Source organism: Elephantulus edwardii, unplaced genomic scaffold, assembly GCF_000299155.1.
Source record: "Elephantulus edwardii isolate Elephantulus edwardi_28Jun2011 unplaced genomic scaffold, EleEdw1.0 scaffold00007, whole genome shotgun sequence".
In the NCBI taxonomy this organism is placed as follows: domain Eukaryota; kingdom Metazoa; phylum Chordata; class Mammalia; order Macroscelidea; family Macroscelididae; genus Elephantulus; species Elephantulus edwardii.
In genome coordinates, this window is record NW_006399757.1 from 364,887 (window position 1) to 378,149 (window position 13,263).

The 13,263-nt window shown below is 34.6% G+C and overlaps 1 protein-coding gene across 1 annotated transcript in view; it reads left to right on the top strand.

The window, feature by feature from the left end:
* PPP1R9A (protein phosphatase 1, regulatory subunit 9A) overlaps positions 1 to 13,263 on the top strand; it is a 347,596-nt gene that overhangs the window by 238,111 nt on the left and 96,222 nt on the right. Inside the window, 1 exon segment of the mRNA XM_006880217.1 lies at positions 1,057 to 1,192. Within this exon segment, the coding sequence (XP_006880279.1) occupies positions 1,057 to 1,192 (136 nt within the window).

Below are 13,263 nucleotides of genomic sequence, written 5' to 3' on the forward strand. Positions count from 1 at the left end.
CCTAGTCATTGTCCAACTCTCTGATGCATAACAAGCAATTGCAAAGACCATGGCCTGTATCAGGCGCACAAATTTGAACAAATTCTTTCAGTTTCCCTCACCTCCCCCCAACCCATTAAATTGTACAACCCAATGATTAATCCCCTTTTCCCCCTGCACATCCACATCCCTCTGCTTCCAGCCTCTCCCACCTTTCTGGATCCTTATACTCATTCTACAATAACAGTTTTATACAATATTTATCCTTGTGGGACTTACTTAATTCACTCTGCATAATACTCTCCAGTCCTTCCCAAGTTAGGTAAAAATTTACAAAGTTTTGCTCCTGCATGCTGCATAGTATTCCATTATGTGAATGTACCATAATTTCTGAATGCATTCATTTGTGGTTGGACATTTGGGCTGTTTCTATGTTCTAGCAATTGTGAGTAATGCTGCTATGAACACTGGTGTACAATTCTCACTTTGTGCCTCAGTTCTCATATTCTCAGGGTATATTCCAAGTAGTGGAATAGCTGCATCATATGGAACTTCTATGTTCAGCTTTTTGAGGAAGCGCTAAACTGCCTTCCAGAATGGTTGCACCATTTTACAATCCCACCAACAATGTTTAAGAGTTCCTTTCTCACCACATCCTCTCCAACAACTATTACTTGTTGCCCTGTTATTTTTGCCACTCTTATTGGAGTAAGATGGTACCTCATTTTGGTTTTGATTTGCATCTCTTATTGCCTGTGATTTGGAGCATTTCTTCATGTGTCTGTTTGCCATTCAAATATCTTCCTCTGTGAAAATTCTTTCCGTATCTTTTGCCCATTTCATAATTGGGTAAATAAACCAGTGGCGAAAAAAATAAAGCACACACACAAAAATTACTCTTAATTGTTCAGTTAACCGTTTCTTCTACCCAGACTTCTCATAGAAAGTGCATAGGTGAAGATGCTATTTTATTGAGGCTTGAGGCACCCTGCTGAGATAACAGACTCATACTTACTCTTCTGAGTACTCATTTCCTAGTGAGTCTAATGATCTTACTATTCTTTAACCTTCCTACAGGTTTGTTATTGGGCGGGAAAAACCAGGACAAGTGAGTGAAGTTGCCCAGTTGATAAGTCAGACCTTGGAACAAGAGAGGCGCCAAAGAGAGCTGCTTGAGCAGCACTATGCGCAGTATGACGCTGATGATGATGAGGTAAGGAGAACTTGAGGACATTCTTCTGACTGCGTTTTGATACCTCTGGCAGATTCTTCGTAGGTTCTCATCAAAAGTTCACCTCCATGGAAAAGTAGTATTATTTGTGTTTGATAGAAACAAGAATCCAATAATAGTATCCTATTTACAGTAGAAAGACTTTGGAATTAATCTTCACCACCCCCCCATGCTAATATAAGAAAATTCAGACACATGTATACACACATAACATAAAAACAAAGACTAGCTAACAGTTGTCTATTTGTGCTAGAAATACTTACTATTTTCCCCTTATATTTCTTTCAAATTATCTCCAAGTAGGCAATGCTATATTCTTAAAAACAGTGCAAATTTTAAGTTAAAAACCATACATATACATTCACACACACACATGCGCAACCATGTGTGTAAAAGCACTGAAGACTGCTAACTATTTCCAGAGGGGTTTTTCCCCCAGGAAGAGAAAGTTCTTTGGATCTGCTTACTGTGATTTGTGCTAACATAATACAGAACAAAGAGTTTCCCCCAGCACATGTTCTGTAGCATAGATCCATATTGGAATAATTTTGCATCCTGCTTTCTGTAGAAGATCAAGTAAATGAATAGAAGCTAACCCCCAAGTGTAAACGACTCTCTGGAACCCGTGTGTGTTGTAATGCAATACAGATGCTGGTTTATTTCTAATGTGAATGCCAAGTATATACGGATGTAATGGAACAACATGTTTTATTATAAACATGTTTAAATGTGCACATGTTTCTTATTGGCATGTCAAAAGATCCATCAACAATTTAGTTGTAGTATTTCATACTTCATAAACATAATAAATATTCAAGTAAAACAAATACTCTTCTCTATACAAACTTTCATAAGCACCGTGCAGTTCCATATGCTGAACCTCTACTCATCTAAATATGTTACTTTCTAGAACTTTTTTGGTTTATGGCTAGAGCCTAGTGGAGATTAAGAAACAGACTTTCAAACATTTTTTACATATTTTTAACCTGATGTAATTTAACCTAAAAGTGTATTAAGATTCATGTGTTTGTATTATGGTAAAAGCATGCATTCTTTTATTTTTTTATGGTATAAAATCAGAAGTGGCATGTTTATTTTTTATCCAGGAGTTAGAAAATCTTTTTACATGAATGAGTTAGTCTCTTAAAACTAATTAGTTGAGATAACCTTCCACTTGATTAAGAATTCATAGGAAATTCTGAATGTTTACTATTATATATGAAAATGTTATTTTAAATTCTGAAGCTATAAAAAACTTGCGTTGTTAGCTATTTGTTTCCATTTTCTGCGAGAGTTTTGTGTTTTATCAGAGGCTCTGATTTGCTTTGGCTGCAAGCCCATTTTAGGGCCATTGACTCATTCTATACAGGTATGTTTTTAAAAAGTCACACATACCTCACTCTGCTAGGAAGATTTTGAATCTGAGCTTGAGAGGAGAATGGTGACATCAAGTGGTGAAAAGTGAAGCAGCCAAGCATTGTAGTGTGTTTCTGAGGGTCCTTGGGTTTAAAGAACCTGGAATGGGCCAGGAGTTCTCAATTCCATCCAGGTTTAAAGAACTGAAATGGGCCAGGGCCTCTAAAATTCTTTCTAGGTCTTAAAATCTTGTCAATATATAATTTGGCATAAGTTTGGGCAAGATAGAAGGAAGAAAAGTTTTAATTTCTCCAGTTAAATTTTTAGATAATATACCATGTACTTCTCCAATTATTTTGAAGAATTGATTTCTCTCTGAAGGTTTTAAACTCAGGAAGTTCAAAGCTTTTCTCCCTGTGAATAATAATTTTCTCTAATGAATATTTTTTAATAAATAGGAACTAAATAGTTGCTACTCAATTTCTGCTTAGTAGCACATCACAACAAATGGAAGATTGCTGAGGATTTGTTTTGTTCACTTGTTTCTCTAAGGAAATCAGAGTTGTCACTTTACAGACATTTCCAGGGGTATGTGAGTAAATTTTCCATGCCACACACTTTTCAAGGTGCCTTTTCTACATGATTATATAGCAGGTAGAAGGGATATTTCCCCCCCTGTTAAAAGCCTCAGCTCCTGAGGCTTTCCCTAAAGACAGAGAATGCTAGCAAAGTTAGGACTGGAATAATAGGGTTTCCCAAGAGCCTGGAGTCTTCACAGACATTGTACCATTTTTTAATACACTTCTGATAAGTCTAGCTCTGTTCAGGCACACACAGGATAACTGAGTCACAAGAGACGTTGGAATGAGGCTTCCTGTTTACAGGGTTTCCAATAGTATTTTTATTCTGTAAGATTTTAAATTCTATATTCCTAATAATAGGGGCATTAGAATACTTGTTGAATTAATTTTTAGACAAAAGGGTATAGTATTTAAAGTGAAGAATAATTGAGTAAACAAATACTTTCTTTAAGAAAATTTAAAATTTTAACGGTGGCTTAGTTTTTTTCCCTGTCAAGCTTTAGAAATTGAGTGCTTGCCTCTATGTTATTTCACATAGTAACCCTCACTTTCTTAAGAAGGTCAAGGAGTCTTTTCCTTTGTACATAACTTTCAGCATTCTCTTTGATTTGTGTTTTCTTTATTTTTCACCCCACCAAACATATCCAGGTAAAAACAGGCCTAATAAAACCAACCATTGTTTTTCTGCATATAGGAAAAATGAAATGAAAACTGTACAAATAATGAAAATCACTTCCATGTATAATAAAGCTTTAATACTATTCCTACCAAGTATTATGATATTGATTAGTTTAAATGTTACATTCCTATATATAGTTTTTTCTCTGTGAGTGAAAAGTAAAATATCCAAGAAACATTAAGAGCCAGTATAATATAGCAAATGCTGGTCGTTGAATAATTAATTTCATTTGTGATTGAATATATATATATATATATTTTAACATGTGCTTGAATAAGTCTTGAGCATAAGTAATAAATCTTACCCTTTTCCTATAATTTACGCAATCACCTTATGATTTCTTAAATTTTTATTTGACACTGTGTCCTCTGTAACAGTCCCTGGACTAGCCAAAAATATATTTAATCAAAGGCAGAGCACAAGTTCATCCAGCTGATTTCTGGAGCCAGAAGTTAGATCACCCTTGTCTTATGAACCATGGATAGCCTCAGTTTTTTTTATCATATCACCCAAGATCGATTCCAACTTGGAACTTGTCACATCCAGCATGAAGCTGTTTGCTTGAATTGACTAGGGAAAACATTGCAATATGAGAAATATATTCCCAAGTACAATGCTTCTCTATTGAAACCAATTTAGCAGTAATAACTGTTTAGCATGTCTTCGTAAGTATATATGTTGTAATGTTTGAGGAAATACTCTTAAACCATATTCCAGTAAAATTTGAATCTATAGATAACCTGTAAATGATTTAATTTTTCTTCATCCAGATCCTTAAACTAATTTTTAAATAAATAAAAAGTTTCTTTAATTTTAATTTATTTTCATTTTCCTGTTCACCCTATGTTAAACATTCTGAAGTAGAAGAACTTTAAGTAACTGTAAATTTTGGAAAACAACACTGGGATCACATAAAGAAGAAAAAGATATGAATCTGAAGAATTTTAAAGTAATGCTAATGAGATTATGATTCATGGTATCATTTTTTGAGAAAGGTATAAACTTGAAGAGGTTTTAAAAAATTAATGCATCTCTGATTAGTGGTATAATTGCTACATTTAATTGAATTATTGCTCTTTTTCATTCTGTCTTTTATTTTCTTTTTCTTCCTAAGAATTTTGAAGGGTAACCTAGGAGGATTTGACTATCCCCCTCAAACAGTCGGCACTATCTCATGAAATTCTGAGGATGTGATAAATTTTTCCACAAGATTTTTAATTTTTAAGACAAATTTAATAATTCCATAGTAATTTACAACTGTCAATATTTAACTTTATAGTGGTGCAAAGGGACATTTATGTTTTTTTCATTTTTTATTAATGAAATTTTACAAAGACTTTGGATTTACATTAATTCATTGTTGTACATTTTGCAATGGGGCATTTCTAATGTATGTTTTATGGAGTGTGGAATATATTTACATGTCTTTCAATCATACAGCATTATATAATTTGAAATTCTATGGGTTCAGACTAGAAATGAAATATGAACTGATACAGGATCACTTATATGAAGTAGAAAGCAGACATGCTCGTTCTGTCAGATTATACTGTTTCACTTTTTAAATGATATAATTACTTTATAAAATAATTTTTTAAAGTGAAATTTTTATTACATTTTAAAGTAGTATAGATGACATTTTCAAATCTGTTTATGAAATAGTTCATGACAAAATCAGTTATTACTTGAAAAACTGAAATATCTCTGCAAAATAGACTTCAATTTTTCATAGCTTTATAATTCCTGAAAATTAATATTATAACATATCATGATATTGGTTTGTTTGGGAGCAATATTATTGACCACTAAGTACAGTTTAAAGCAGCTAATTATATCGATATACACTTTTATTGTTTATCATTATATGATAATTAAAGACAGAAATAAGAACTGTATGATTTATACAGGTATTATGAAGTCTATAATATGATTTTCATGTGAGTAGTACTAGAAATTTAGTAGCACTAAATTTGACTCATACTGTTTGCTGTACCTTCTTGGAAACAATTTGTGTTGGATGAACAAGAGATTATAAAAATTATTGGATGCCCTTTTAATGATGTGAAATTTGATAGTATTCATTTACTTTATATTGTGTCTATAACAGAGACAGTGTCTAATAGTAGAAGCTACAGAAATATTCTCATAATGCTCAAAAGTGTCTGTTGTCATCAGGCTGCTCTCGGTAGGTGGGGAAAGCTGTCTTTAATTTTTATTGTCAACTGTTTTAGAACACTGTGACTGAAATGCAAGGAGTCTCTGGCAACTGCAATAACAATAACAACTACTTCCTTAAGGTTTGTTGTTCGGAATAAAATAATGCTCATCTCTATCTTCATGTCTCCTGTGTAAAATTAAATATTCTGTCTGTCTAATTAACTAGTTCTGTGCTCTGAAGAGCATCTTTAGAGCTTTGTGTTTCTGTGCTGAATATTAGTTTGAAAATAATCCTTAAAAAGAATTAATCCTGAAAGGTGCACTTATTTTAGGCACAGGTTCTGCACTTTGATTCTCTTGCTGATGTTTAACCATAGATGCTTTTAACACCTAACATTTTAAACTTTGTGTGTTTCAAAAGAAAGGGGTAAGAATACATGCACATTAGAACCATGTGATGTTTGTACATTATAGTGCAATCAATAAGTGATATTATTAAATGTTATAGAATCTTTTAGTACAATGTTCTTAGTTTTTCACAATATAACTCTAAAAGTTAAAAACCTAAATGCAGTATCTTTCAGTTATGGCAGTATCTAGTCATGTGATTTATGTGGTAGACATATCAAAATAGATTTTTTATACTTTAAAAAAATAAAACCCTTATTCTTTGCCAGACCCATGAGTGGAGCATTCCCAAAGGAGACCAAGTGTATTTACATGTGCTCCTGGCTTAAAGTGGCTAGATATTCTGAAAATAAAAATTAAAAAAATATTTTTAATGGTTAATTTTAAAAATCAGATCCTAGTGAGATCTGCATGTTAACAGGCTCCATTTTGACCTTATCTTTAAAATGATTACATTATGTTTGTCATATTCTTTGGTTGGCAAAATCTAGAATTATAACAAACTTGGGAAATATTCACTTGAAGGTCTTAACAATCTCCATGGAATGGCCATTTCCCCCCACTTGACAGCTCTTCTTTAGGAATATTCTCTGTGTTTAGAAACACTGCTAATTGTGACACTAAGTACAGACAGGAAGATGGGCAGTATCAAGGGGAGATTAGGCTTCGGGTAGGAATCTTTGCCTAAATTATGTCATCTTTTTTATTAGTTCATTTTCTCTGTTTTAATTATTTATCATAGTACAAGAAATGATCTTTTCTTGTTATTTTCTTTCTTTCCAGCCACAACTCTTTATAATATTTACTCATGAACTAGATGCTAGATATAAAGGAAATATATCACATTCCTCAATACCGTTAAATTTTAGAGTATAGACTATAAACTCCTTAAAGCCCACGCTTGAAAACTTCTGTGTTACAGTAGTGAAATACAGGGTTGATGTGTTAAAGAGAGGTTCTAGAAACAACTCCAGGTAGCAGATACCTTTCCAAGTTTAAAAACATTTGCATTTTATAAATGAAATATAATTCTCTAACAGAAAGTTCTAAAATGCACAATGAGCAGTGTATCGTTCTAGGCTTAGGCACGTCGACTTGGTGTTTATGGATGACAAGGATCCCTGTGATTTCCCCCAACCCTTTATCTTCCTCTTTTCTTCACCTTGAATGCTGCCTCCACCTCTGTTTCTCCTATACTCATTCAACTTGTTCACTTTCCAGGGCTCTGTTTACGTTTAACCTTCCTCATTGAACTTCTTTGGGCTCTCAACCAGGAGAAGGGGGTCTCTTTTTACACTTCGCTTGGAACAGTTATCTCCTTCTGTCTTTGTTTATACATAACTTTCTCCCCCTCACATGCATCTTCATCAGTGACAGATTTGTTAATTTATAAAGTATCAATTGGTGAACACAGACTGAGCAAATTAAAGATTAAACTGAATTGAATGACACAAAATAAATGAAGATGGAAATGGAAGAGAGAATGAAATTTGTCAGGAGCATGATCTCGAGAACGTGAGGGAAGAGTCATAAAGGCAGTCCTTGGATTATGAATGAGAACAATTCATGAGCGTTTAAAAATCTGTCGACCATCAGAATGGGTGTACTTATCAGAATGGTTTTTATTAAACCTTACATTAAAAATGAAAAGTATGGAAGCTTTTTCAGTTATTTAAAAGGATGTATATTGGCAATGAAGATGATTATCTTGAAGAGTTTGTTTCAAAGTTAATTCAAATGTATGTAGCATTAAAGCAGAGCCTCCAAAACAATGCCATCCAGTTGATATACTGATTTGAATGTGAGGGACTTTCTGCACTCCTGGCAGTAATGGTGCTCAGGAGTCAGGCTCCTGACGGGGGCTCACTACACCTCTTCCAAAGTGATACTTTTTCCTCCTTCAGTACTATCATGAATCAACCAAATATTTAAAAATTTAGGTCTGTCCTGTCTCACTGTGTTAGCCATAACAGAGTCAGTGTGAAGGCTTGTATTAACGTACAGATAGGATTTGTCCATAATGTGGATATGTGCAGCCCAGGGAACTGCCTATGTGGAATACAGGAATAAGGGGGGAGGGGTTTGTGAGGGGAGAAGGGTGCAACAATGAATGAATGGAATCCCAAAATCTCTGTAGATGTTCATTGAAATGAAAAAATAAACAACCTAAATTTAAAAAAAAAGAAAGAAATTCTAAACATGATAGCATTAGAAATTGGAAGTAGTGATCCATGAAGGAGGAGTTCATTTTTGTCCTAAATGCTTCAAAATCCAATACCTCATTGTAAGCTTTTGATTCCGTATTTCAATTATTTGGGGAGACCCTGCAAGGTATGAGAGGACTGTATCTCTATCATACTGTATCTCTATCATCACAGAATTCTATGGATGTAAAGGCAGAAAAATGCTAATATTATTATTTCATCCCCTAAAGACATTTGAGACTTTGGAAATAGTACCTTGGTGATACACATTGACATGACTTCTTTTTAGTCATAACTGAACAAAAAACCCATCATAGAAATAGAAAAGTCAGAATGGCCTAAGCGAATTTGATGTCAATGCTACATAAATAACCACCTTCTCTTTATTAATATATTAACTTAAAATACTCTTTGAATTTTTTGTTATTGTTGTTGTTATGTACCATCAAATTGCCTGCAACTCATAGCGACCCTATATCCAACAGCCCTAAACCCTGCTCTGTCCTGTGCCAGTCTTACTGTCTCTGACACACCCACCCCCATTACCAAATTAATCCATCTCATGGAGGGTCTTCCTCTCTTACACTGTCCCTCCACCTTCCCAAGCATGATGTCCCCCTCCAAGGACTGGTCCCAATTTGCAACATGTCCAAAATAGGTCAGATGAAGATTCAGAATCCTTACCTCCAAGGAGCAGCCTGGTTTCACCCTCCCTAGGACAAACGTATTTGTTCTCTTAGCAGTCCATGGTATATTCGATATTCTTCTCCAGCACCACAGCTCAAAGGAATCAACTCTTCTATCTTCCCTAGTCATTGTCCAGCTCTCTGATGCATAGCAAGTAATTGCAAAGACTGTGGCCTGGATCAGGCACACCTTAGTATCCAGAATGACATTGTTGCTCTTCAATACTTCGGAGAGGTCTCTGACAGCAGACTTTCCCAATGTAATTCGTCTTTTATTTCATGGGTGCTGGTACCAAGAGTGTTGTTGATCATGGAGCCAAGAAAACACATTTTTAATTCCAGAACATTTCATCATATTTTTATTAGTAAAAACTAAATGTTGATCTATTCAAGGAATGGGTTGTTTTTCAGATCTCATAAAAACTTGTGTTTATTTTAGATGATACTAATTTCAGAGTGATAAAAACTGTGATTGATTTCTGCAATTCTAGCTCCTCAAGAATTGTTTTTAAAAGATATTTTATTGGGCTTTGCTGAAAAGAATTATAGTAAAATAATAATATCTTTGAATAATGTTCACTGACTTTGATTCTTCAGTTTGTGTCCATATTCTCATTATTTTCATTCTAATTTCTACACCTTAATTAATTTTTCTCTCATGACCCCTTTTCATCTATGCTTTATATAATTGGTCTTTGAGTTTCATGTGAATAATTTTTTAAAGAACATAGTTCTCAAGGATAAAATTATTCTTTTTCTCCAAATAAAACTTATCTTTTTATTATTTATTTCTTTTTGGGTTTCCGTTCATTAATTATTACACATTTTCCACTCTGCCCTCCACTTCCCCCTAGTTCACTTTTTCTTTGGGAAAAAAGTTCTTTCTCCCACTACCACCACCAGTTCACTTTACTATGCAACTCTTATTCTGGACTCTTGTCATGAGAATAGTACGTAATTATATATTCCTTTTATACAGTTCTCTCCTGCATCTGTTTCAATGCTGTGTACTTTATTTATCCCCTCTTTTATTAGTTTTCCCCCAACCCCCAAGTTTTGAATTAACTTTCTAGAAAGTTAAAATGAGATTTGAAAAGATAATTTCTGTTCAAAGTTTAACAAGGATCTTAGGCCAGCAGTCTCAGGGATACCTCTAGTCTCAATGTATACAGTAAGTTGGGCCCCTTTCTTTTTGTAAATCTGAAATTCCATTCCACAGTTTTCTTACCTTCTTTCCTGTTAAGATTCATCTGCTGTGATTCAAGTGCACTCTGTACCATCTAGTTTTTCTGGACTTAAGATAGAAGAGGCCATGGCTCATGGAAATATTAGTCTCTTGTATTCCAGTTCCTTCTGTGATGCTTGGGTTTTCTTCATTTTCATTTGCCTCAGGTGACTAGACACTGCTGTTTGTATGGTAGATGGTCACTCACAAACTTAAGACCTCAGATGCTGTTTACCAGCTTTAACGTGCAGCATGAAATTTCTGAACTGTGTTATGCCGGTTGACTGAATTGATTCATGAGACTGTGGCCCTAAGTTGTCTTCAAGGAATGAAGAAAAAAATGTTAAGACAGAAATGTACATAGTGTACACAGAGTTATGAAGACCACATAAAACTGCCCTCAAACATCAGTTATGGATTTTGGAAATTACTGAAATTTCCTTTACTTCTGACTCCAGTACAAGCAGATAAGTTTCACTGAAAGGGAAGCACAAAAAGACTGTTATGCTTATGATTACGGTTTATAAACATGAAAGGGAAAGAGTGAAATCAGCCAAGAGAAGACATTCATGAGGCAAAGCCCCGGAAAGTTCCTGAAATAGATCTTCCAGTGCTTCTCTTTTAGCATGGAGTCATAGACAATATTAACTCACATGGAACATATGTATTGTCAGCCAGGAAAGCTTCCTTATGCCTTGATGTTCAGACATTTTTTCTATAGCTCTATCATGTATGTATATGATGGACTCCCTACCTGGCTAATCTTGCATAAGTCATAATGCATGTTATTGTTGTGCCATAGAGTTAAAACCAATGCATGGCTGACTGTCAGATTTTCAGTCAGTTATTCACACAGGAAGAGATTGCCCGTCTTTCTTCCCCAGAGCACCTGGTAGCCTCGAACCATGTGCTTTTGGGTTTGCAGCACATCTTCTTTGCCACTATACTACCAGAGCACCTGACATAAATCACATTGTTAAAGACTCTGGTATAACCCAGAACACCTACCTAAATAGAGACATGGAATGGGTATTACAGACTTAGAAAACATCTTCTAGGACCCAAGGGCAAAGGTCAGATTGCTCTTTAAATAAGGTTAAACTCTTTACCACATGGTGTGAAAACATATAGTTTAAGTGTATAGTTTGCTAATAATATCATTATAGATCTGTATTTCTAAATTTACAAGTAGTTCTAGTAATAACTAATTTACATGCAGTAAATCAAATCTGTTTTAGAATCTACTAGCTGTTCCATGAGAGAAAGGTTGGCAATCTCCTACCATGCTTTTCACAGCTCTGAAAACCCACTGGAAGGTCAGCTATGAGTTGTAACAGTAACTGCAACAATTTCAATGACTCTAAAGTAATAATTACAATGATAGTCAAAGTATAGGCCTCGTTGGTCACCCTAAAGTTACCTCATGGAACTTGAAGTCACTTTTAACTCTAGGCAACAATTTGGTCAACTTTCAGACAATATAAAGAATTTGGCAATTCTAGAGTAACTAGAATAATCAAATACATATATTTGTTTATATCCACAGTTAGCCCCTTGGTATCAGAAGTCAAGAGTGTTGCATTGGGAAAATCTGTTGTAAAAGGCCTTTCCAAGGTACTAAGGAGCAGTGGTGTTAGTTTAAATCTAAAGTACACCTTATTAAAGATATGGTCTTTTCAGTTACTGAAAGTTGGCCAGTGAGTAAGGATGGCAGCAAAGAACCAATGACTTAGTGTTATGGTGTTGGAGAAGAGTACTGAATATCCCATGGACTTCCAAAAGAACAAACAAATATGTTTAGGAGAAGGTGCAGCTAGGTTGCTTTATTAGAAGCATGGATGGTGAAATTTCATCTCACATACTTTGGGCATACTGTTAGGAGGGGCTGATCCCTGGAAAAAGATTCCATGATGTCATGCGTGGAAGATGGAGGATCAGAAAGAGAAGACCTTTAAAAGATGCATTGATATAGTGGCTAACAGTGGGATCAAGTATATTGGTGATGATGCATATGGCACAGGACAGAGCAGGGATCAGATCTCTTTTTCATAGAGTCACAGTGAGGCATCGTAGTTGACAACACTTACTAACACCCACACCCTTCTTTTACACATCATAATGTCTTTGAGGTACATCCATGTGAAGTTGTGTACCATCTAGTCAGAACAGACCCATCTGTGACCCTCCAGCAGATTTTCAGAGGCGGTTAGTTACACAGAGCAGCTTGTGGATGCGAACTGCATACCTTTTGGTTGCTAGCATTAACTCCTTATCCTTAGACCACCAGAACACCCTGCCCTGTGGAGTAGGATATTCATACTTATTTTTCAAATAATAGCCCATTTTTATATACTGTAAAACTTGTTTATCCACTCAAATTAAAAGAAATTTGGAATATTGTTTCTAGTGATGGACAGTTATCACTAGAGTGTTGCCAGTTTTGAACAACTATGACCAAAGCTCTTGAGTAATATTATATTGTAGCGATATACTATGATTTATATATCACCTGCTGCTGGATTCAGATTATTTCTAGTTTTTCTTTAACTATATGTATTCAAATATATGCCTTCAGGTAGAAATACACCTTAATTTATGGTAATATGTGCTTGTTTGTTTATTCATAAACTGCCAAATTGTTTTGTACCATGTTAAACTTCTACTAGTAATGTATCAGTGTGATTTTGTCTTTTAATATTTTAGATATCCTTATATATAAGTGTTTAGTGTTATATAAGGCTGGTTTTAATTTCCTTA